The 25,909-nt window shown below is 44.6% G+C and overlaps 1 protein-coding gene across 1 annotated transcript in view; it reads right to left on the reverse strand.

The window, feature by feature from the left end:
• CCDC187 (coiled-coil domain containing 187) overlaps positions 1-25,909 on the reverse strand; it is an 84,303-nt gene that overhangs the window by 13,389 nt on the left and 45,005 nt on the right. The window contains exons 17-27 of the mRNA XM_050926954.1: positions 24,511-24,629; positions 23,378-23,508; positions 15,661-15,806; positions 15,335-15,522; positions 13,920-14,007; positions 12,390-12,536; positions 11,206-11,384; positions 7,657-7,841; positions 2,372-2,499; positions 1,473-1,567; positions 349-434 (exon numbers count right to left, since the gene is read on the reverse strand). Coding sequence (XP_050782911.1) covers positions 349-434; positions 1,473-1,567; positions 2,372-2,499; positions 7,657-7,841; positions 11,206-11,384; positions 12,390-12,536; positions 13,920-14,007; positions 15,335-15,522; positions 15,661-15,806; positions 23,378-23,508; positions 24,511-24,629 — 1,492 coding nt within the window. The remainder of the gene's footprint in view (positions 1-348; positions 435-1,472; positions 1,568-2,371; positions 2,500-7,656; positions 7,842-11,205; positions 11,385-12,389; positions 12,537-13,919; positions 14,008-15,334; positions 15,523-15,660; positions 15,807-23,377; positions 23,509-24,510; positions 24,630-25,909) is intronic.

Genomic DNA, 25,909 nt, shown 5'->3' on the forward strand with positions numbered 1-25,909 from the left:
TTGCAAAAGCGTGGAAGGACATCCCTGCAGAGCCTGGGAAGGGGTGAAGAGCTCGCAGACGATCAAGCCTGGGTAGCAGCAAGGCGTTATGTTTGTTTGAGTTTAGTTTCTTGGACTCTGTGTTTATCCTGGAAGGGGTAAGACTAAACATGACCTGACTGAAAGGCTGAGGTGTGAGAAGACACTGGCCATCTCAGGGCTGGAGCAATTGTTGGTAGGGAGAGCTAGAAGAGGAGAGTCTGCTACTCTCACTTCCAGCCATAAGGGGGCGCACCAGCCATGAGTCAACCCTTCTGTGGCTTACACAAAAACACAAACTTTTATTGCAAAAAATCGTTTGTTTCTTACCTTGCAGTGGAAGGATTTTAGACACCTGGAGTTTTTTTACACCCATGTAAGTGATGTCTGAGTCTCGTTTGGAGTTCACATTTGTCCTGGAAATACAGTCACATGTTTGCTAGATTTAAAGTATCCTTCCAGTGAATTTAGGAAGAGCTTGGCATCCATTAGTACTTAAACCCTGCATTCGGGTGATCTTAATGAATGCTGGACATAATGTTAAATATGTCAATCATTGTCTACACACAATAAATAAATGCGCTGGTAAAGACAAAATGGTATTACTTATTTTTTAACTGTGTTCTCAGACACTTATGGCCTGATTCAAAGTCTACTGAAGTCAATGGGAGTCTTCCTATTGACTTCAGAGGACTTTGGATCAGCTCATAGCAGTAATTTTTTACACATGTAAACTGGAAATCAATGCCCATTTTGCTTATGTGACAGTTACTTCATCAGACCCATAAAACGATTCCACATAAACAGTCTTTTTCAATAGGAGGAATTAGTGCCTTCAGTATCCTGACCCATTATGTCGCATCTTATATGATCTTCAGACACATGTATACTATAAGCATAGATTAGGGCCAAATGTTCCCTTGGCTGTATGGCTCTATGGCTCTCAATGGTTTCAATGGGATTTTCATACTGGCATCCAAGTGCAGAACTTGCCCCTTATATCTAAGTCTGTTAACCTGGAAGAATAATTCACCCTTGTTGCGCAGCTGTGATTTCATATCATATTGCAATCCATTGCTTTGAATTTACTGTGATTTGACTGCTCTGGAAGTCAATACAGGGCCTGAGAGGTCGCTCAGTGAATGAGGGATCTCCACTGGAGCCAAGCAATAGATGGCTCCACCCCCTGACCCCCCTCCCCAGACCACAGAATGGCAGTGGAGCTGTTCTGTGCTTTTCCCTCAGTGCGAGGGGAAAGGCTAATGGATCCCTGCAGAATTCCATGGCACACAAGGTGAGCAGACGCTTGTGCAGGGTCCCCATATCCTACTTCCCCCTTTCTGCAGTAGAACCAACCACTAGCATTGGGTCAGGGCTCTCTGAAGTTGGGATAGGCTTTGATCCTTTGAAACAGAATATGGGACAGAAGTCTATGTTCTCAGGGGTTAATGTACCTCTGCTCCTCTGACTGCCTTCCTTTTCCTGTCTGTGCTTCCACCGCTGAAGTTCCATCTGAAATCAACCCTGACCCTCTGTCACCATCATTAACCTGCATGGAGCATGGTTAAGAGACAAAGGAAGAATCAGCCCCACAGATTATATAGGAGAAAGAGAATATAAATGGAGAGCTGTATAAGTAGGGCCCTACCAAACTCATGGCCATGAAAAATGCATCACGGATCGTGAAATCTGATCTCCCCCATGAAATTGGGCTATTGTAGGAGAGACCAGATTTCACAGAGCTGGGCAGCCAGAAAGCGGCAACTGCTGGCTGGGAGCCCAGCACTGAAGGCAGTGCCGCCACGAGCAGCAGTGCAGAAGTGAGGGTGGCATGATGTGGTATTGCCACCCATACTTCTGCACTGCCGCTGGCGCTGCCATCAGAGCTCGGTGCCCGGCTAGCAGCTGTCCAGCTCTGAAGGTGGCAGCACAGAAGTAAGAGTGGTAATACCATGACCCCCCACTCCCTACAGTAGGCTTGCGACCCCCCTCCCCACGACCCCATTTGAGGTCAGGACCCCCATGGTTACAATACCTTGAAATTTCAGATTAAAACATCTGAAACTGAAATTTATGATTTTTAAAATCCTATGACTGTGACATTAACCAAAATGGACCATGAATTTAGTAGGGCCCTATATGTAAGAGTTGTACTGCCACAGTAAGCCAACCTATCAGATTTAAGGGTCATACATTAACATACCGCAACAAAGCGCCAGCACAACAAGTTAGCTTTTATGCCAACAGCTTGAGTTCATGCTGTCATGCCGGCTGATTTTGAGGGTTTATTTGGTTGCATGTTTATCTGGGAAAAAGCCAGTTTCAAAACATAAATAGCAGCCCCGCCATGCACCTTATACGGATGGCATGAGCCTTCATCTTCTCCTGCAGTCTCTTGGCTTTCTCCTTGCACTCTGTGCTCCTTTTCCATTGTCAGTGTATCACTTTTTAATTCTTGCACTGAGGATGAGGTAGCATTACCTGCAATACACAGATTATTGGGACACAGAAGGAAGAAACTACAGCTCTGTGCTCTGCATCAGGAGCACCAGGCTGGCTCTAACCAGGGGAATGTAAAGTGGTGCCAGATGATTAGTTTGGCTTTTTTGACCATTGTACGTAAGGATATTTTACTCCCCCAAGAGCTGTGCTAGCCAAACTGTGTCTTCTACCACTGTTATACCTAAAGCTACTAGTTCCCTCTGTCTACCTGTAGATGGGCTTATGTAAAGCACTGATCACCGAAGTATCTAGCAGATATGTAGGTAATATCTCTGGCATGTTTTTATAAAAAACTGGTCAAGTCTAACATGATTCTCAGACAAAAACTACCCCTGTTCACACTGGGAAGACAACCATGCAAGCTCTTCCTAAACACATTGGTACTGTGTATCGTTGGCTTCTGAAAGCACGACATCAAGAGTATGGGCAGGATTGATAAATATATTCTGAGTGGTGATGTTTGAAGAGTGCTAGGTATTCCCCATGGAAACATTGGAATGAAACAACAAAATTTGCATTCCAGTCACAGTTTTCCATGGAAATTTTCAGTTTTTCAAGGAAAAAACCAAAACATTTAGTTTTTTCCCTTCCTTTTTTCCCATTTCTTGATGGAATAAACAAGAGAAATGATTTGGACATGAGAAAAGCTATGGGAAAAAGGGTGTTAAACTTAAGAGTGAAGGATAAGAGAAGGGTCAAAAGACCCAGACGAGATGGATGGCTATCATACGGAAGGATGTGATTAGCTGCAGAGTTTCCACGGAATGGCATCAGGAGAGACTGAAATGGACTCAAAGACACAAGACCATATAGATGGAACTAAACCTAGAAGAAGAAGGGGAGAGAATGGAGTGAAGGGGGAGAAAAAATGAGAACCAAAACATTCTGTATTTTTCATAATTTTGACAAAACCATTTAATCGAAAAACCATTTTTTCTTGAAAAAAGTGTAACACAAATGTTTTAACCTGCTCTAATTCCAAGTCTGAGAAAGCCTCGGTAATCTTCCACTGTCAGCACAGAAGGAGCCAGCTAGGGAACACTAGCAGAAAGCAAAACACCTGTCCCGTGCACGAGTGTTAACAGTTAACCAATGGCAACCCTAGGTAAAGAAACAGAACTGAGCTCTGGACAGGGAATACAGATGAGGACAAAAACACCAAACGTGAAATCCTGGCCCCACTGAAGTCAATGGAGAAACTCCTATTGACTTAACTGACTTAAATGTGACTACCCACATCCTCACAGTTAGGCACGTACTTAAGTACCTTGTTGAAATGAAGCTTATACTAGGCCTATGTAATCTGGATCATTGTTAAAAAAATAATTACATAAATGATTTGAGAAGCCTTCATAATGGGATCTGCGTGAATTTGATGCAATTAAGATACTCCATTAGTAAAAATGATACAAATAAGAACTAATGTGACCACACATATTTATAATCCGGAGACCCTGCATACACAGAACGATATAAATGATATAACTGTCTCATATATAAAAAGCCAGTTTTATTTGTTATAAGTTGAACTGGGAGCAAGAAATATGAACTGAAGATAAAACCTGGAAACAAAAATAACTCCAGTATGTCCTGTCAAAGTCTATCTTTAGCTGATCTATATTCTTTTAAGATGCAGGCCCTTAAATTATTTTGAAAATACCTCAAAAGAAAGTAAATTGTTAATGACACAATCCAAATAAGTTATGATTTTGTTCTGCAAAAGCAGTATAATCATCTCTCATAATAACCCTTAGACAGATCTCCAACATCTTGCCTAAAGGTGATTTATACATTCGGTACAGTGAGCAAGACACTTAGGTAATAAATGAAAAGACTGTCTCTCTTTCTGCCTATATTAAAGTTTGATTGAAGTGCCTGAAACAGATTGGACGTAATAGCATTAAATATGATTTACCAGTTCCTTGAAGAGTATTTCCTACTCAAGCAAGGCATAAGTTACACCGAGTGGAAAGTATCCCCAAACCTTTCATTGTAAACTCACTGTCATAGGAATTAATATCCTCATTGTCTTTAGGGGCTAGTGCTCGGTTTGAAACAAACTTCTTTTCCTTATGATTGGAATCCTAGAATGTAAATGTTCAAAGGTCAGAGTTAGTATTGTAAAAGGGCAGAGAGAGGGGCCAGGTCTACACTACAGAACTACATCGGTATAACTACATCCCGAGTGATGTAGTCATACCGACCTAACCCCCTGTGTAGACAACACTATGTCAACAGGAGAGCTTCTCCCGCCTCTTGGGGAGGTAGATTAACTGCGCCGATGGGAGAAGCATCTTCATTATAGCGCTACAGTGACACAGCTGTAGTGCTGTACGTGAAGACTCTCTGCAGTTGGGAGATTTTGCACAAAGTCAGTTAAGCTATGTCTACATTGCAAAGAAAATCCCAAGGCACCAACTCTCAGAACCTGGATCAATTGACTTAGGCTGTGAGGCTATAATTAGCAGTGCAGACATTCCCGCTCAGGTTGGAGCCCAGACTCAGAGACCTTCCCCCCTTGCCAGGTTTCAGAGCCCCAGCTCCAGCCCACGTGGGAACAGTTACACTGCTGTTTTTAGTCCCACTGCCTGAGCCCCACCAGCCTGAATCCATTGACTCAGGCTCTTTCACTACGCGTTTTTCTTTGCAGTGTAGACGTACCTCAGAGTACGTCTACACAGCAGCTTGGAGCATGCCTCCTGATCCAGATAGGCAGATTCACGCTAGCGCCGCTCAAGCTGGCATGCTAAAAATGGCAGTATGGAAGTTGCTGCAAGGGTGGCAACCTGGGCTAGCCACCTGAGCTGGCTTCCAAGAAATTCACGGGCTTTGTCTTCTATGGGAACAGGGGTGAGTGTAGCTTCATCCATTTTGGCTGAATTTGTGTGTTCCGAATGTAACGGAGCATGATACCTATCATTAATCTCTGAAAGACATGAAGTTCTTAAAGTTACAACAGTGTATTTTTATGCCTAGCTAAGAGAGCTTATACTTTATTTTTTTGGTAAATTCAACGCAAATTTTTCATGGTTTACAAAAAGTGTATTTAAGTAAACTTTTCAAAAAAAGATTTTGCCCCAAATATTCCTTGTCTGAATAAAAATCACCCCAACAGTAGCAGCAACTAACAATAATACTTAAGACTATTCAAACATTAACTATCTAAGCACACAGCTATTTTTATGCCCATCCTACCCATTTAATTAATTTACTAGAGCCCCAATCTCTAGCTATACAAACCTATCCTTCCTTTTAGGGGTTCAGCCAAAGTACCTCTGTTTTTGTTGGCCAAGAAGTGAGACTCAAGGATGGGTTGCTTACAGTGTAAGCTGTTTTTTAGCTAGTATTTGCTCTATTAAGAAAAGGATCCAGGAATATTGTCAACCCTCATAAGAGCTCATATTGCACAGTGAATGTTTGTGTGTAAGAAAATATTGATCACGTTTTCCCATGGGAGATACCATGATATTCCCAGCCTGGAGAAATGATGATTTACAGCAACACTTAGATGCAGCTTTGCCAACATCTTAGAGCCTCTATTATTTTTTTACTGTTAAACAGAGACAACCCGCACCTGCCAATAATGAGAGTGCAGAGTGAGGGCAGCTGGCTTCAGCAGTGTTACTGAGCACGCTCAGTCCATGTGAGCATGCTCAGTACAAGCTAAGCAGCAAATCTGGGGGCAGCACATGACCCCACATGTCTCCCTCCACACATTGCCTCTGCTATCAAAGGGTGAAACACCTCTGTGCAGAGACTTGGGATCCAAAGTGAAATACTCTCTCAAAGTACAAATCTTCATCTTAGGTGAAAATTTTACCCCTGTGCAGAGAGCTGGCACAAGATTTATGTATCTCTTAAGGCCAGCTTAAGCCCCTAGCTTTACACTTTCTGAGTGCAATCGTGGCCTTACTGAAGTCAATGAAAGTTCTGCAAGTCACTTCAATGGGGCCTGGATTTCACCCTCTGGAGGCAACACAGATGACATAAAATATATGGGGTGCATTATGAAACATCATAAACCTGGAACATGCACATCAACTGTCTGCCAGCCCAACATTATCAAGCTGCATTCTGTATACTGCAACCAACTGTGTGGCACATAAAAGTATTGCCTGTCTGCAAAAGACCCATTTGTACTTATACTGTCTTCTGGTTCCGACATTCCTTAGCTTCTTATGCTGGGATTTCATGGCCCTGAAGAAACCAGTTTGACATCTATTTAATTCCGCTAGAACTAGTGCTTAAATCTGTCCTGTTAACCAAGTTACACTGTATTATAAAAGAGAAACCACTCTGCAGTGATTGAAGCTCCCTAGTAACTCTTGAGTGGGCCACAATCCAGAAGTCCAATCTAGCAATGACCAAAACATGGATAATTGTGGCAAGGTCTACTTAGGACACCAGAATATAGCAAACTTAATCCAACAGAAATATATTACATTGGTTCAAATGAGGGTTGAGATATACATTCATAGACTTTATGGCCAGAAGGGTCCACCATGATCATCTAGTCTGACCTGCACATTGCAGGCCTCAGGACCTCACCCACCCACTCCTGTAACAGACCCATAACCTCTGGATGAGTTACTGAAATCCTCAAATCATGGTTTAAAGACTTCAAGTTACAGAGAATCCACCATTTACTCTAGTTTAACCCTGCAAATGACCTGTGTCCCATGCTGCAGAGGAAGGGAAAAAAACCCCAGGGTCTCTGACAATCTGACCTGGGGGAAAATTTCTTCCCAGCTCCAAATATGGTGATCAGTTAGACTCTGAGCATTTCAGCAAGACCCATCAGCCAGACACCTGGGAAAGAATTCTCTGTAGTAACTCAGAGCTCTCCCCAACTAGTGTCCCATCACTGGCCATTGGGGATATTTGCTACCGGCAGTCACAGATCAGCTACATGTCATTGCAGGCAGTCTCATCATACCATCACCTCCGTAAATGTATCAAGCTCAGGCTTGAAATCAGTCTTGTGGCCTTGAATTAATTGTCTGCTTTTAACAGATCATTTAAAGTGCTACCTGGAGGTTTTCAGCTTTCAACTTCTACCACGTTTGCTTGTTTCGATGGACTGGTCATGCCACTCAATCGGGATGGTTCTGGCATGGAAGCTTTTGTATTAGATACCTGTGTTTTCAGAGTCTTTATCCATCACAAGTGGGCTTGTGCTTTTATCTCTGGAATCACATGGTTCCTTGGCCATTGTTTCAAACACCACGGGGTCTTGTGCACCCGACCATTGCTTCCACCGCTGAGGCAGCTCTGCCTGTTGCCTGCCTTGCAGCGATGTTTTCTCTTTCTCAGTAGGAAAGCTGTACACAATTAGACAAGCAATTAATGATTTCAGGTTGGGTTCATGGTTGCCAATTAATCATGACAAACCCAGGGGAAGTCAATAAATGTACGTATCAAAGGCTACTGCAAGTCCTTCTTAGAGGCTGCAGAATGCTTACGTGGGTATGTTTGTAGAAAGAGCAGCAGAATATTGAAGTCAGTAATGCTACCTGCGTAGAGCATTTATTTTCCATTCCAAATACAGATAGCAAAGAAATGGCATTTTCCCTTCATCTTATCTGTTGCCTGGTTTTACATAGTGGAAATTCCCAGCCTCTCACCCATACACAGTGGAAGACTAAAAAAAATCATCAGCATCAAGGAAAGAAAAGTATAGGGCCAAATTCCAGGCCCTGGTGCCCACATGCTACTCCTACTCAAGTCAGCAATGATTTGCTAGATTTCAACAGTTATTTTATATGAAAAAATCTAACATAAAAAATCTGGCCATTTGAGCTTCACATGTTGGTCACCATAACTGCTTTGAACTTAACAAGGACTGGGAGATAGAATTCATATCCACCTACTCCAAAGGCACAGAGCTCTACCATTTGAATTAAAGGAGATTCTCCATTAACTGTTAGCAATACAGGCTCCATGACACATAGCTGAGCAATTCGATTCCACCCAGCAGAGGGCAGTGGTGCATTCTAGTCATTTACTACAAACACACTGAAACACTTTTCATACGTCACCCATTGGGCTAAAACTAACTATCTTCACTTCTACGAGTTAATCAGCTATTGGATAACTGCAAAATATATATTTTTTATTTTCTCTTTTAATTTGGACAAAATGGTTTTCAGTGGTCATATAAACCATCTAATATCACAAATCCTTAAAATTTCAATTGGAAATACATTTCAGAAGATGTGACTCCTTAGCTGAAAACTGTTATTTGACAATATAACATGATTACATAATTGTTTTTATTATTTTTGTTTCCTTTTATAATTATTATAAACTGTAAAACACTTAGATTAAAACCACTATACAGAATAAAACTTAATAAGTATAGTTCTTTAGGATGAAATATTGAGAAAAAGCAATAATCATTAGGAAGTGGTATAGACTTGCTTAAATTTACAGCAATATCTAGTCCTGCTGAGCATAAAAATACATATAGTATCTGTTCCAAACCCCACTGAAGTCAATAGGAATCTTTCCATTGACTTCAATGAGCTATGGATCAGGCCCCAAGTTTTGTAGGAGAATGCTGAAAAAATAATATAGGATTTCTTCTGCTGTTTTCCAACTAAACTGCGGCACCAAGGTTGCAACATTTCCTGTTTGGATGAGGCTCTAGGGATGGTTTTAAGGAAGGGTTAGCTTCTTTCCAAATGAACCAACATTGCAAGGTGTTTTGAAGTAGCCTGGAAGCAGAACGTTATGCAGTCAGATATCACAGATGGTTCTTTACAAGTTCTGGAACGCAGCACCGGGATACCAGTCTGATATACTCATATAATCTAACAGCAGTGGTGCTTTCAGAATGTCAGCATTTACTTGTTATGTTTGGGCAGTTTGAAACATTATTTTAATTTTGCCTTAATTTTGTAAGTGTTGCTCCACTGCCCACCCCCATACAAACTCTGAGACAATAACAGAGAATGCCAATTGCTTTTAATTATTATCCTGATCAGTATAAAATATTAAAGCACCTGCACTGGCGAACAGACAGCATACTTATCCTTCTGTATTCTTACACATGAAACAGATCTGTATACAACAATGCAGCCACAGTTTGGGTACATTTTGAGCCCCACTAGGCCCTGTCTGCTATGGACTTGGGCTAATATTTACTCTTCCACTATGAGCAAACTTGTCAGTAATAAGAAGTGAAAGTCCAGCCAAGAAACCTTCCTAATGATTCCTGTGACTTGTAATCAATAACAACATGAATTATAGATCAGTTTCATGCAGAGATTTATTTGAAAACCTTTCCCTCTGGGAAGCTAAGTAAATGCCCAGCACTGACTCACCAGCCTGCTATACTGGCTCTTAGTTATAATGAGTGAGGCTCCTTTACATAGAGAGAGGTGTAATTTATATTTCCATATATATATATATATATATACACACACACACCTCTACCCCGATATAACGTGACCCGATATAACACGAATTCGGATATAACGTGGTAAAGCAGCGCTCCAGAGAGGCGGGGCTGCACGCTAGGGTGGATCAAAGCAAGTTCAATATAATGTGGTTTCACCTCTAACGCAATAAGATTTTTCCTGAGGACAGCATTATGTCAGGGACAGCATAATGTCAGGGTAGAGGTGCATATATATATATATATATATGTATATATATATATGAGACCTATTTTTCTAAAGCAAACTAGTTTTTATGTGTACATTTACCTCAGCCTGCTTTGGAAGGCTGCTGTTCAGCAGGTATGTATGAAATCCCATGAGTGTTTTTTAGATCTTATTTTCAGAAGTGCTGAGCACCCACGACTCCATTTGGAGTCAATGGGAATGGCAGGTACTTAGATGGTAGACCATGAAGACAGTTCAGATACCTGCCTGTTGGACCCATGTGCCAGCAAGGAATGTGCAACACTGTTTCTGGGGGTGACCTCTTTCAGACGAGCTATAATAGTGTGGCTTCACTGTAGTTTGCCATTAGAGATCGCATCGCCCTTTCTTCATCTCCAAATTCCAGCTCAGATCAGGGCCGCCCCACAGGGGTGGGAAAGTGGGGCAATTTGCCCCAGACCTAGCAGAGGCCCCCACGAGAGTTTTTGGCGAGTCTTTGGCGGCAGGTCTTTCAATGCCGCTGAACACACCTGGAGCGAGTGAAGGACCCACTGCCGAAGACTCAGAGCTTCTTCCACTGCGGGTTTTTGGTGGCAATTCGGCGGCGAGGGCTCCTTACGGTCCAGGTCTTCAGCTGCGATAGTCCTTCACTGGCTCTGGGACCCACCGCCGAAGTGTCCCGAAGACCCAGAGCAGAAGGACCCTCGCCACCGAAGATCCCAGGCCCCCTGAATCCTCTGGGTGGCCCTGGCTCAGATAACTGCATTCTGCCTACAGAAACTCCCACTGCTTTATATCAATGGGGCACACTCTCTCTTTCTGTCCTAACCAATTGTGTGTTATTGCTGTATGCTGCTCAGCAGCTGTAGCAGTGTGTCCCGCAAGTTCTGTGTAACCATGACAAGTCCCTTATCTAGCTCTCAGGGGTGCTGGAAGCTTAATTAGCTATGTTTAATGAGTCTCAATGCCTTGCTTTAATGAGTGGTCAGTTATCTGGGATATAGCAGCCACATCCTTTCCTCAGCTGAGTTTCTCAGTAACCATAACTGCAAAAAAGAATTTAAAAGCTATTACCGACCTCTTGTATTTCCTGCTCAGTGTATTATTTAACTGGGCACAATTGTTTCCATTCCTTGACAGAACAGGCCTTTGTGAGTATGCAGAAGCTTCTGCTGGCATGGAGGATATTGCTGGACTGGAAATTGTCCCAGTCTTCTGCTTTATTGCTTCTTCAACGTCTGCTGAGCTGTTTGTAAACTAAAAGGAACAGGGCAATGAATAAGAGTTTACTGGTTATTCCTTAGAGGCAGGGACTAGAGGTTGCAGCAGTTCCTTGAAATGGAAAATGACAAATCAGAACCGACGCTCATTGAAGAAACCCAGGTAAACTCCCATTGACTTTAATGGGTGCAAGGTTAGGCCATCACTGAATGCACTTGAAAATGCTACCCTTAAAATATACATATAGGGCCAAATTTTACTCTGATACACCAGTAGAAATCTGCATTCACTGAAGATAGTGGTGTTACACTGGATTTGTTCTGATGCAAGTAAATCCTGAATCCTGAGCCCTTTTCTGCAGGAGTGGAGGGCCCTTTCTTTCATGGAACCCCTGTAGTCCTGCTGTATAGAGGGGGAAAGATTTCAGAAGCCCACTGACAGGGGTGTGCATCCTCTGTATTGGGGCTCTTTGGGAGTGGAGTGCAACAGATATACTATCTTGGGCATTTACCTCTTTTGAGCAAAGCTGGTATTACCCAATGCCAGATTCTGCCAGATTGACTGGCACAATATAATCAATAGAAAGACACCACCCCCTTAGATTATGATGCGGAGTCACATTCATTTGTACTGATATTCTTGAGGCAAAGGGCTAGCACATTAATCCCATGTGCCTTTCCTCTCTCAATTCTGTCACGTCACATGTGCATCTCTATTCTGTGGGGCAGAGCATTTACATGCCGTTGTTCATAGGCTGCTAGGGTGGAGTGAAATTTACCCACGCGAGGCCTCTCGCACAGCTTATACCAACTCTGTAAAACTGTATTCACCAGCTTGCTGAGGCAAGTAATTTTTTTAATGGGCAAGTAAAATATCATTCCTCTTTTCCTATAGAAGTCAATACCATAGCAACATTTATCCTTGCTTTAGCTTCATTACTGCAGTTAATAAGATACCAAACCCATGGCATTCCTCTACCTGTAATGCCCCCAAATCTGCTAGTGTCAAATGTAATGGTAGCATTTCAAGGGGTCTATTAACCTGTGGCCCTTGTGCCAACCCATGCAGCGCCTGCTGGAGTTGTGCTGTTGACTGCTGCATCAGTAAGATTTCTCTCTGCTGTTTTAACAGCAGCTTTCTCTCCTGGTGAGCTGCCCTGTAGATATTTCGCAGGTGCTGGATTTCCACCTGCACAGAACAGACAGTGAAGAGGGGGGAGCATAAGTTACAATTAAAATACAAATACACATGAAAAACGCCTAGAGGTCAGTTTATGATCATTAGTAACAAGTGCAAATATTGCAATTAAAGTGCATTTTGGATATTCGATATATATAGCTCTTTTTATGTGCATTTTTGTGTACAATTTTTTCAGTCTGTGCTTTGAGCAGTGCTTGCTGACTTGTGCCCAGACACGCGAGGCTACTGACAAACAGATAAAGGGAATGTTTCGTAGAGTTATTAGAAAGTGCCAAACAGTTCTGAATGTTGATGAAAGCACATGCAGAGAAAACTGGGGGGCTGGGCGAGGTGAGAGCGAGGCGTGGTCTGGTAGCACGTGGGAGCCAGAAACTCCACACTTCAAACTCAAGCTTTGACACTGACTCCCACTGATTTTCCAAGGTGCTGAGTACCTGTAGATCCCGTTTCAGTCAGAGAGAGCTCCAGTGCCCAACACTGTAGTATCTGAAGAAAGGGGACTGAAGAAGAAGGGGACTGAAGAAAGAGGGTCAGATTTTAGGAGGGACATAGTTGGGGAGACAGCAGGGGCTCAGGTGAGCTTGCTGGGCCAGGTTGCTATTAGATACACCAGCCTTTCTCAGTGTGCTTCTGTGCACGCTCAGTAAAGATCTCTGTCCTACAACTCTATCCGCTCACTGCAACGCTTATTGCTAATGAAACAAGCACCTCTGAAAAAGTCAGGCCATAAGGCTCAACTTTTCAAAGATGACCACTAATTTTGGATAACTCGGTTGGTGCTTGCCCAACTTGAGACAACCTGGGCCTAGTTTTCAGATGGGCTGGGCTCCCACAACTCCACATGAAGCCATTAGGAGCTGCGGATGCTCAGCTGCTCTGCAAATCAGACTCCTTTGAGGCATATAAGGCCCCAAAATGACAGGCCACTTCTGAAAAATCTGAGTGAATGGGACTTGGCCCAAGTCACAGAGGACTCTACGGCAGTCAGGAATAGAATCTAGAGCTGACTCCCATGGCTGTGTTTTAGCCACAAGACCACCACTAGCTCTTGGCTAATGTCCTATATCTCAACAATGGAATCCTAAAGAGCTCATACAATCTGGTGTAAGAGTAGATAACTGCAGTAGAACTGGAGTTGCAGAGACAAATGGTGCTTCCTGCTTCTTTAAAACGTATAGAGTACAGCCCATGGCATAAAATAACTTATCTGAGGTAGAAAAATCAACATCAATGAGGTATATTATGAAGTCTGTTCAACAACACTACGTACTCCTTTACTACTGTCCAAGAGATTCTCATCAGCTCTGAGTGTTAACTCTTCTCCTTATTTTTCAAGAAGAAAGCTGGCTTGTGTCACTGCCATAACATTACCTGCTCTTGCTTCAGCCTGGTTAGGATTTTGTGCTGCTTCTCAGCTACAGAAGACACTTCATCACTGTCTCGCAGATTATCCAGACAGCTGAAAGCGGGATGGAGACCAAAATCACTACCAGAAGGATGTTTGGATATGTGAATGCAATGCCCAGACAGGTGTCCCCATGACAGGGCTGGGGCCTGGAGTGAAGTCTTTATCCTCAGAACTGGTACATCAGTGCAAGGCTCACCACGCTGCCCTGCCTGAATCTCAACCCCATCAGGAGAATGAGAAGGTACTTCAGTATTCACAGCCCATTTCACCTTGGACCTCTTTGCAAGATGGCCAGTTTTCCAGACGTGTCCAGCATTCTGCAGCTGTTACTGACAACAATGGAGATTCCATCCTCCCCACAGAAAGCAGTAGGAACTGCTGGATGATGAACTAGTTTGAAAATTTGATCACTTCATTTCAGATGCCTAAATGGGGACTGGACTCTTTTGGACATCTGTCCCTTAATATCTGTGTATTGTGATGCAGATTCTGTGGAGTTACACCCAGCAAACTTATTTCACTCAGGCCATCTAACAGCTCCCAGATGGTAACAACTTCTAGTGACTACCAGCTTGGACTCAGAGCAGCCACTTCAGCAAGCAAAGCTTAGTCCTTCACAAGTTCCTGAGAGAACCCTTCCCCCAAGCCCAGCCCTTTGTTATCATATTTTTTGCCCTTTTTGGCGTACTCCATGTTGTAGATGGAAACTGGTGCAGTGGTTAGGGTGTTTGCCTGGACTTCAGACAACTGGGGTTCCATTCTCTGTTCTACGACAGCCACCCTGGGTGACCTTGCACATCTCTCTCACTGCCTCAGTTCCCCATCTGTGAAATGGGGATAACTGTACTTCCCTAACTCACAGGGATGTTGTAGAGCTAACTCAAAATCGAGGAGGTGGGGAGGGGTTCAGGCTCATGGTGTGGCTTCCATCCTATGTATGGCTGACTGGAGGCTGGAAGGAAAGAGGTTAAAGGTCACTCTGGTTAGACGAACTGCATCTGCCTGAGCTGCAAGGCTGGGTTCCTTGTGGGGAATTTATTAATTACCTCCAGCTCCAGCCCACTGCAGGAGGCATTTGCTGTGGGGAGCCAAGCTGCAGATAAGAGCTTAGCTGGAGTAAAGCCAGGCTTTGGATGTGGTTGAAACAAGCTGGGCCTTGTCCCTTCTGGCTATGGGGAAGCCCAGTTGTGCCTTAATTTACCCTGTAAAGGGGCAGGATGTTTACTTCTCTGTTTTTACAAGGTAGCCCACCCTGAAGGGGGTACAAGCTCCCTTTAGTGGGCAGAACCCAGCTGCCTTGTTCTGACTGGCCTGTTGCAGTCAGCCAGCGTGTTTACCAGGTACTGAAATAAGGAAAGGGTACGCAATACGGGCTCACCCTTTCCGATGCTCCAGCCAGGCCAGCTCTGCCTGGGTTTTCTCCTGAAGGGCTTTTTCTCGGAGTCGAAGGAGGGCAGTCTGGTGCCGGGCTCGTAGTTCTTCTTCCCTCAAATACTGCTCGGCCATCGTCAAACTAAAACGGCAAAAGGTGCTGGACCCTCCATAGAACTGACTGACTTCACTCCACTAAAGGCAGAAGCAGAGGGCTGGATTTATTAGGGGGAAGCCGATGGATGTCCCACAAGTGTGGCATTGCAAATAAAAGCCACGTGGGTAACTCCATGTGCAACGACTCACAGGAGAGGAGCTCTGGAGCCCAAGTACCTGGCTTGTGGAATCCATTTGTTCGCTGCTGTCTCCTGAATCGTCTGCTGTGAGTGTCTTGCTGTTAGGCTGATTTACTGAAAGAGGCAAAGGATTCAAGGATTGATGTATAGGCAAAGAGTCCCCATGCTTTGCAGACAGGGATCCTAAAGAAAGAGAGCATTAAAGTCACTGTAAGTAAAATATTTCTTCGTATCGGGGGTGAGGGGAGAAGTGATGTATCCCGTTTCTAAACTTTATAGCGTAGTTCTAAAAAATAGAGATTAAAGCTTATCATAACCTTAGTCCCAGATTTGGACCTTAGCGTCCAAAATATGGGGGTTAGCATGAAAACCTCCAAGCTTAGTTACCAGCTTGGACCTGGTACCTGCTGCCACCACCCAAAAAATTAGAGTGTTTTGGGGCACTCTGGTCCCCCTGAAAAACCTTCCCTGGGACCCCAAGACCCAAATCCCTTGAGTCTCACAACAAAGGGAAATAATCCTTTTTCCCTTCCCCCCTCCAGGTGCTCCTGGAGAGATACACAGACACAAGCTCTGTGAAACTACACAGAGAGACTCCCCCTCTCTGTTCCCAATCCTGGAAACAAAAAGTACTTTCCTATTCCCCCAGAGGGAATGCAAAATCAGGCTAGCAATCCAACACACAGATCTCCCCTTGATTTCTTCCTCCCACCAATTCCCTGGTGAGTACAGACTCAATTTCCCTGAAGTAAAGAAAAACTCCAACAGGTCTTAAAAGAAAGCTTTATATAAAAAGAAAGAAAAATACATACAAATGTTCTCTCTGTATTAAGATGATATAATACAGGGTCAATTGCTTAAAAGAATATTGAATAAACAGCCTTATTCAAAAAGAATACAAATCAAAGCACTCCAGCACTTATATTCATGCAAATACCAAAGAAAAGAAACCATATAACTTACTATCTGATCTCTTTGTCCTTACACTTAGAAACAGAAGACTAGAAAGTAGAAACTGCTTCTCCAAAGCTCAGAGAAAGCAGGCAGACAGACAACAAAGACTCAGACACTAAATTCCCTCCACTCAAAGTTGAAAAAATCCGGTTTCCTGATTGGTCCTCTGGTCAGGTGCTTCAGGTGAAAGAGACATTAACCCTTAGCTATCTGTTTATGACACGCCCCCAAATTGCAGACAGTGGGGAAGCTCACTGGCGGCGATTTCCTTCTAGAACTTGAAAATAAACAGATTAATACAACACATACACCTTTACATATACTCCTAAGTATATAACTAACAGACTTCTACATTTTAAGAACACTTTTTAACTACTGAATTCTGGGAAACTCTCACGGGAGAGTGCATCAGCAACTTTGTTAGAAGCTCCTGTGATGTGTTGAATTTCAAAATCAAAATCTTGGAGAGCTAAACTCCAACGAAGAAGTTTCTTGTTGTTCCCCTTGGCAGTATGAAGCCACTTTAGTGCAGCATGGTCAGTTTGTAGTTGGAACCGCCGTCCCCAAACATATGGGCGTAGCTTTTCCAGGGCTTACACAATGGCATAGCATTCCTTTTCACTGACTGACCAGTGACTTTCCCTCTCAGACAGTTTCTTGCTGAGAAACACGACAGGATGGAAGTTGTGATCTGTTGCTTCCTGCATGAGCACTGCTCCTATACCACGCTCAGATGCATCTGTGGTTACTAGGAATGGCTTGTCAAAATCCGGGGCCCTGAGCACAGGGTCAGACATGAGCGTTGCCTTAAGTTGGGTAAAGGCCTTTTGACACTCATCAGTCCACTTAACTGCATTTGGCTGGGTCTTTTTGGTCAGGTCGGTCAGTGGGGCAGCGATTTGGCTGTAGTGGGGTACAAATCGCCTGTAGTATCCGGCCAAGCCTAAGAAGGATTGGACCTGCTTCTTGGACCGTGGGACAGGCCACTTTTGGATAGCATCCACCTTGGCCTGTAGGGGGTTTATGGTTCCTCGACCCACCTGGTGCCCCAGGTAAGTCACTCTGTTTTGGCCTATTTGACACTTTTTGGCCTTAACAGTTAGTCCGGCCTGCCTGATGCGCTCAAAGACCTTTTCCAGGTGTAGTAGGTGTTCGGGCCAGGAGTCTGAAAAAATGGCCACATCATCGAGGTAGGCAACTGCAAATTCTCCCAGTCCAGCTAATAGACCATCTACCAGCCTCTGGAAGGTGGCGGGTGCATTTCGAAGGCCGAAAGGAAGGACATTGAATTCATACACCCCCGCATGGGTGACGAATGCTGACCTCTCCTTGGCAGGTTCATCTAGCGGTACTTGCCAGTACCCCTTGGTTAAGTCTATTGTAGAGATGAACTGGGCACGTCCCAACTTCTCCAATAGCTCATCGGTGCGTGGCATTGGATAGTTGTCCGGACGAGTTACCGCATTTAGCTTACGGTAGTCCACGCAAAAGCGTATTTCCCCATCTGGTTTGGGTACCAGAACCACTGGAGATGCCCATGCACTGGTAGATGGGCGGATTATACCCATCTGTAGCATGTTCTGGATCTCCCGTTCTATAGCAGCTTGGGCATGAGGAGACACTCGGTAGGGTGGGGTTCTGATTGGGTGAGCATTACCTGTATCAATGGAGTGGTATGCCCGTTCAGTCCGTCCTGGGGTGGTTGAGAACAATGGGGCGAAGCTAGTGCACAGCTCCTTGATTTGTTGCCGCTGCAGACGTTCCAGGGTCGTTGAGAGGTTCACCTCTTCCACGCCACCGTCTTTTTTCCCGTCGTAGTAGACACCGTCAGGCCACTCAGCATCATCTCCCTGGACTGTAAACTGACAAACCTGTAAGTCTCTGGAATAGAAAGGCTTGAGAGAATTAACATGGTACACTTTAGGCTTTAGTGAGGAATTGGGAAATGCTATGAGGTAGTTTACAGCTCCCAGGCGCTCTTGGACCGTGAATGGCCCTTCCCATGATGCTTCCATCTTATGGGCCTGTTGCGCCTTCAAGACCATAACCTGGTCTCCTACCTTGAAGGAACGTTCTCTGGCATGTCTGTCATACCAGGCCTTTTGCTCTTTCTGAGCATCCTTTAGGTTGTCTCTAGCAAGGGCTAAAGAGTGTTGGAGGGTGCTTTGTAGGTTGCTTACAAAGTCCAGAATGTTAGTTCCTGGAGAAGGCGTAAACCCCTCCCATTGCTGCTTCACCAACTGTAATGGCCCCTTAACCTCGTGACCATACACAAGTTCAAATGGTGAAAACCCTAAACTGGGATGTGGTACAGCCCTGTAGGCAAACAGCAACTGCTGCAACACTAGGTCCCAATTATTGGAGAATTCGTTGATGAATTTTCGTATCATGGCCCCCAAAGTTCCATTGAACCTTTCCACCAGGCCATTGGTTTGATGGTGGTACGGGGTGGCAACCAAGTGATTCACCCCATGAGTTTCCCACAGTTTTTCCATGGTCCCTGCCAGGAAAGTAGACCCTGAATCTGTAAGGATGTCAGAGGGCCAACCTACCCTGGCAAAGATGTCTGTTAGGGCCAGGCACACAGTGTTAGCCCTGGTGTTGCCTAGAGCTACTGCTTCTGGCCATCGGGTAGCAAAGTCCACTAAAGTCAGTACGTACTGCTTTCCTCTGGGCGTCTTTTTTGGGAAAGGGCCCAGAATATCCACAGCTACTCGCTGAAATGGGACCTCAATTATGGGGAGTGGCTGGAGAGGGGCCTTGACCTGGTCTTGAGGCTTTCCCACTCTTTGGCATACCTCACAAGACCGGACATACTTGGCAACGTCCTTGCCCATCCCCTCCCAGTGGAAGGACTTCCCCAACCGGTCCTTGGTTCTGTTCACCCCAGCATGGCCACTGGGATGATCATGGGCTAAGCTTAAGAGCTTCCCCCGGTACTTAGTTGGAACCACCAACTGTTTTTGCGGCTGCCATTGTTCCCGGTGTCCACCAGAAAGAATTTCCTTGTATAAAAGTCCTTGGTCTATAACAAACCGGGATCGATTAGAAGAGCTGAGAGGCGGTGGGGTGCTCCGTGCCGCCGCCCAAGCTTTCTGAAGGCTGTCATCTGCTTCCTGCTCAGTCTGGAACTGTTCCCTTGAGGCTGGGGTCACCAGTTCTTCCTCAGACTGTGGACTTGGGCTTGGTCCCTCTGGAAGCGATGTAGGTGATGGGGTTGTTTCCGTTGCTGGTGAACCGCTCTCCGCTGGTGCACCTGAGGTTATTTCAGGCTCTGGCTGAGCCTTTTGGGCATGGCTGTCTGTTGCTTCTGCCAGTTTTGGCTCGCTGGCGCCCTCTGGCGTTGAGTTTGAAGATGTAGTTGCACTTGCTGGTGCTGGTTGTTGTTCCAGTTCCGGGCCTGGGACTGGAGATGCTGTGGCTGTTTCAGTGGTAGGCATGGAATCCGGGTCCACTACCTCTGTCTGGGTCTCTGGTAACACAGACGGGGCCTCTGTGGACGGCTCAGGAACAGGAATGGGTCTGGAAGCTTGCCTGGTTTGGCTACGGGTAACCATTCCCACTCTCTTGGCCCGCCTCACCTGGTTGGCCAAGTCTTCCCCCAGTAGCATGGGGATAGGATAATTGTCATAGACTGCAAAAGTCCACATTCCTGACCAGCCCTTGTACTGGACAGGCAGTTGAGCTGTAGGCAAGTCTACAGCTTGTGACATGAAGGGGTAAATTGTAACTTTGGCCTTTGGGTTGATGAATTTGGGGTCAACGAAGGATTGGTGGATAGCTGACACTTGTGCCCCCGTGTCTCTCCACGCAGTAACCTTCTTTCCGCCCACTCTCAAATTTTCCCTTCGCTCCAAGGGTATTTGAGAGGCATCCGGGCCTGGGGATCTTTGGTGTGCTGGTGGTGTAATGAATTGCACTCGCATGGTGTTCTTGGGACAGTTGGCCTTGATATGTCCCAGTTCATTACACTTAAAGCATCTTCCATCTGATGGGTCACTGGGCCGAGGTGAGTTACTGGAGACTGGTGAGGTTGAAGGGTAGGGTATCTGTGGCTTTACGTGGGTGGTATGTGGGGTCTTTGGCTGTCCTCGGTTGTAGGGTTTATGGTCTGTGTGCCCCCTGGGGTAATTGTTCCCCTTGACAGTAGCTTTCTTGCTTTCTGCCAGTTCCATCCATTTGGCTCCAATCTCCCCCGCCTCAGCGATATCTTTGGGATTTCCATCTTGTATGTACCGTGTGATGTCTTCAGGAACACCATCCAAGAACTGCTCCATTTGTATGAGGAGGTGCAGTTCTTCCAAGGTTTGAACGTTGTTTCCTGTTATCCAGGCCTCATAGTTTTTTGCAATGTAGTGGGCGTGTTTGGGAAATGACACCTCTGGTTTCCACTTTTGGGTTCTGAAACGCCGACGGGCATGATCTGGGGTTATCCCCATTCTGTATCTGGCCTTGGTTTGAAAAAGTTTATAGTCATTCATTTGCTGCTTAGGCATTTCAGCTGCCACCTCTGCTAAAGGTCCACTGAGCTGTGACCTCAATTCTACCATGTACTGGTCTTCGGGAATGCTGTACCCAAGACAGGCTCTTTCAAAATTTTCCAAGAAGGCCTCGGTGTCATCACCTGCCTTGTAGGTGGGAAATTTCCTGTGCTGTGGAGCAATAATTGGCGCCGGGTTGGTAGGGTTGGCTGGCACATGCAGCCCAGCTTTTGCCAACTCCAGTTCATGTTTTCTCTGTTTTTCCTTCTCTTCATTCTCTTTTTGTTGTTTTTCCATTTCTTTTTGTTGTTTTTTCCATTTCTCGGCGGTGGGCCAACTCTTCTTCTGCTTGTTTCCTTCGGTAGGCCACCTCTTCTTCTTCTAGTTTTCTTTTGTGTGCTGCCTCTTGGGCTGCCTGTTCTCTTTGGAAGGCTGCCAGTTTGATGCTTTCTTCCTTTTCTTTCATCTCCATCTCTTTTTGTTTTATTTCCAGTTGTCGCCTGTGTTCAGCTTCTTTGAGTTGCTCTTCGGCCTCAATTTTTGCCTTAGAAGTCATGATTCCTGTTTTCTTGTGTTGGGGTGCCCTCCGGTGTTTATCTTCTGAACTGCAGGTTCTGTTGCCTCCTGAAGTCTGCCTAGCAACAGTGCCTTTAGCTAATCTTCAATGTTAAGTAAACCTGAAAAACCACTTTATTTGCATTTATATAGTGCTGGAACTTGCCTCCTAATGGGAGGGCTATTGCATGACAAAAGACCCTTAACAGTCTGGTAATGGCTTCTTGCTTAACATGCAAGCCACAAACTGCCAGAGAGAGCAGAAAAAAAAATTCTCTCTGGTTCCCTTTTAAAACCAACTGTTTCTCTCTCTGCTAAAAAGCCCTTAGCAGAGAAAAGAAAAATATAATATTCCTACTGGCTTCTGGATTCTGTCTATATCCCACCACTGCTACACCATATCATAACCTTAGTCCCAGATTTGGACCTTAGCGTCCAAAATATGGGGGTTAGCATGAAAACCTCCAAGCTTAGTTACCAGCTTGGACCTGGTACCTGCTGCCACCACCCAAAAAATTAGAGTGTTTTGGGGCACTCTGGTCCCCCTGAAAAACCTTCCCTGGGACCCCAAGACCCAAATCCCTTGAGTCTCACAACAAAGGGAAATAATCCTTTTTCCCTTCCCCCCTCCAGGTGCTCCTGGAGAGATACACAGACACAAGCTCTGTGAAACTACACAGAGAGACTCCCCCTCTCTGTTCCCAATCCTGGAAACAAAAAGTACTTTCCTATTCCCCCAGAGGGAATGCAAAATCAGGCTAGCAATCCAACACACAGATCTCCCCTTGATTTCTTCCTCCCACCAATTCCCTGGTGAGTACAGACTCAATTTCCCTGAAGTAAAGAAAAACTCCAACAGGTCTTAAAAGAAAGCTTTATATAAAAAGAAAGAAAAATACATACAAATGTTCTCTCTGTATTAAGATGATATGATACAGGGTCAATTGCTTAAAAGAATATTGAATAAACAGCCTTATTCAAAAAGAATACAAATCAAAGCACTCCAGCACTTATATTCATGCAAATACCAAAGAAAAGAAACCATATAACTTACTATCTGATCTCTTTGTCCTTACACTTAGAAACAGAAGACTAGAAAGTAGAAACTGCTTCTCCAAAGCTCAGAGAAAGCAGGCAGACAGACAACAAAGACTCAGACACTAAATTCCCTCCACCCAAAGTTGAAAAAATCCGGTTTCCTGATTGGTCCTCTGGTCAGGTGCTTCAGGTGAAAGAGACATTAACCCTTAGCTATCTGTTTATGACAAAGCTAAACAATTAAGCTTTCTAATATGCTTCCAAACAGATCAGTTCATAGTGCGGTCTAGGGGAGTTAGCTTCCATTCCAAAATACTAGACAATCTGAGCACAGGGTCAGAAGCCTGCCACACTTTCATGTGCTGTAATCCCTGCTTTGCCATTGGCTCCTCCTGTGACCTTAGGAAAGTCACTTAATCTTTTTTGTCTCTGATTTCTCTGCTGTTGTATAAATAAGGTTAATGACACCAGCTGACTTAACTCCCAGGGTGTTCTCAGGGGTAATGTCTGTAGATTGATTAGAGGATATAAAGATACTGTTCTGACTATTCATATATATGGTGAGTTAAATCATTTGGGACAAAATTTTCAAAGGTGCAGTAAGAAATTTGATGAAATCTCTGCTCAGTGTCCCAACCCCAAAATGCTGCTCCACTTCTGGTGCCACTGTAAGACATCTGTAAATTTGCCCCCAAATGCCACTGAATCACCTAACTGGATAGTCACCTTGTTGCTGGGCTGAGGAATCCAGGTTCATTTCCCCAGTGGATTTTCTCTCGGTGGCTTTTATGGCATCCATCACATTGCAGTTGATTTCAGTTTTCAGTGCAGATTGTTTTGGAGACTGTGCTGTAAAGCTACCGGGGGGGAAAACACATTCTTACATGATATTGTGGTGTATTAGTTGCCAGGGACAATAATAATACTTAGCTCTTAGAGAGCACTCTTCCTCAGTTGATCTCAAGTACCTTTCATAACGGCGTGTTAGAAATATTTATTCTATAGTGGATCTTCTATATATATGAAAAGTTCTTTTCTGATACTTAGCTCAGTGTGAGGTTGGAACCAATTCTCAAGTATTTAGTCTATGCCACTTTAAATGAGTGTTAAAATGTGCACTTAAAAATGGATACTACTTCTCTTCAGCAGGTAGCAATATATGGTTTATCCAAGATACCTGACTGCAAATCAAAGGAATTGAGGAAGGCATGTTCCTGTTCACCAAAATAATAAATGAGATCTTTGATCTATAGCTAGATACAATTTTTCCTGCTACAGAAAATACAGCAGAGATCATGGGCAGCGGGTGAACCGGACATTGGGGGGCCTAGCCCCTGGCCCCTCCCTTTCTGTCCGAGGCCTATTCTGCCCCCTGTCCACTGCCAGAGCCCAGAGCACCCCAGCATGGCCAGTGGCTGCCTAAGCGCCTGGAGTGCTGGGCGGGCGGGGTGGCCCCCAGCCCTGGAGGGCCGGGGAGGCGGCATGTAGGTGGGGCCACGCCGGGCTGTTTGGGGAGGCTCAGCCTCCCCTAGCCTATGATACTCGCTGCGCATGGCAGAGATGTTTCCCTTCAGGATCTGGGCAAAAATCAGGCCAGAGAAAGCTTGCAAGTGGAGGACATATTGTTTACATTGGAGAACTGAAACCTCAAAAGGGTTTGGACACGAATCCCACGTACAGCGCAGCTGCCATGCGAGCTATTTCCACTGTGAGCCGGAAGAACATCCGTAGCAGAAACATGTTACTGACGCCCAGTTCGCCGATGCACAGTTCAAACACTCCAAAGCCCTGAGTCATTGAACTTGAACAAATCATAGAGTAAAACAATCAAGCATCCCATTGTCCATTGCTTACTGTACCTGTCCTCGGCTGTATCACGTCTTTCGGGATCACCTTCAAATTGGTATTTTCTCTGGTCTTGTTTAGCATGCTTCAGTCTTACCTTCACAGTGCAGCTGGCTTGGGAGCCATTCAGCCCCTGTAAAAACCAAATTAACCCCCAATGATAATGGCGATCTTTACAAAAGGCGTCACCTTTCAGCCCTTTCTGTAATTCTCATGGGCTAGAACCTGGATTTATACAGTGCCTTTCATATTCCAATGACCCCTAAAGGGTTGTATTGACTAATGAGTTAGATCAGTCGTTCTCAACCAGGGGGGCATGTGTGTCCCTGAGGGTACACAGAGGTTCTCCAGGGAATACATGAACTTACCTAGATATTTGCCTAGTTTTACAACAGGCAACATAAAAAGCACCAGCGAAGTCAGTACAAACTAAAATTTCATACAGACAATGACTTGTTTATACTGCTTTATATACTATATATGGAAATATAAGTACAATATTTATATTCCAATTGATTTATTTTATAATTATAGGACACAAATGAGAAAGTCAGCAATTTGTCAGTAACAGTGAGCTGTGACACTTCTGTATTTTTATGTCTGATTTTTGTAAGCAAGTTGTTTTCAAGTGAGGTGAAACTTTGGGGTACGCAAGATAAATCAGAATCCTGAAAGGGGTACAGTCATCTGGAAAGGCTGAGAGCCGCTGAGTTAGAGGCTAGCAGTGAAAGGATTATGTAGACATATGGAGATGTCCCACAATAGCTCACACAGAAGCTATGTTGACAATGAGCATGTCTCATAATACTGTGGTTACCTCCTGGTCTTTCTTTTTAAAAAGCCAGTGAGATGTTTATCTTTTACCGGGGCTGCTACTAGAAATGGACAGAAGAAGTGGTCAAAGCATCATACAAAGTATGCCATTCTTAATAATGTAGCAATGCTCTGGGACTGCACAGTGGATCTGAGTCCAAGGCATTGTAGTCATGAACATGGGACCAAATCCTGGGATCCCTTATTCTGGCAAATGCCCATTGACACCAGTGGGATTTTGCCTGAATTAAGGACCTGAGGACCTAAAGACAGAAAAACAAGCAGTGTGCCAACCTCCCCACATATTCCTTTTCTTTTTTTAATAGGAGACTTCTAGGTTCTGATCAGACAAGAGGCCTATGGGGTGCGAAAGAGAAGCATGAAAGAATAGCTTACAAACCTTCAGGAGAAAAGTGCTCAGACACTACAGTGAAAGGTTCTACAGAAAGACACCTTGGGTAAAATTTTCCAAGGTGCCTGAGTCCCACCAACTGTCTATGGGATTCAAGCACCAAAGAGACATGAACCCAGATCATCAAAGGTATGTAGGTTCCTACCTCCCATAGGTACTCAAGTCCCATGGAAGCCCAAGTACCTCTG

Source organism: Gopherus flavomarginatus, chromosome 17, assembly GCF_025201925.1.
Source record: "Gopherus flavomarginatus isolate rGopFla2 chromosome 17, rGopFla2.mat.asm, whole genome shotgun sequence".
Lineage (NCBI taxonomy): Eukaryota > Metazoa > Chordata > Testudines > Testudinidae > Gopherus > Gopherus flavomarginatus.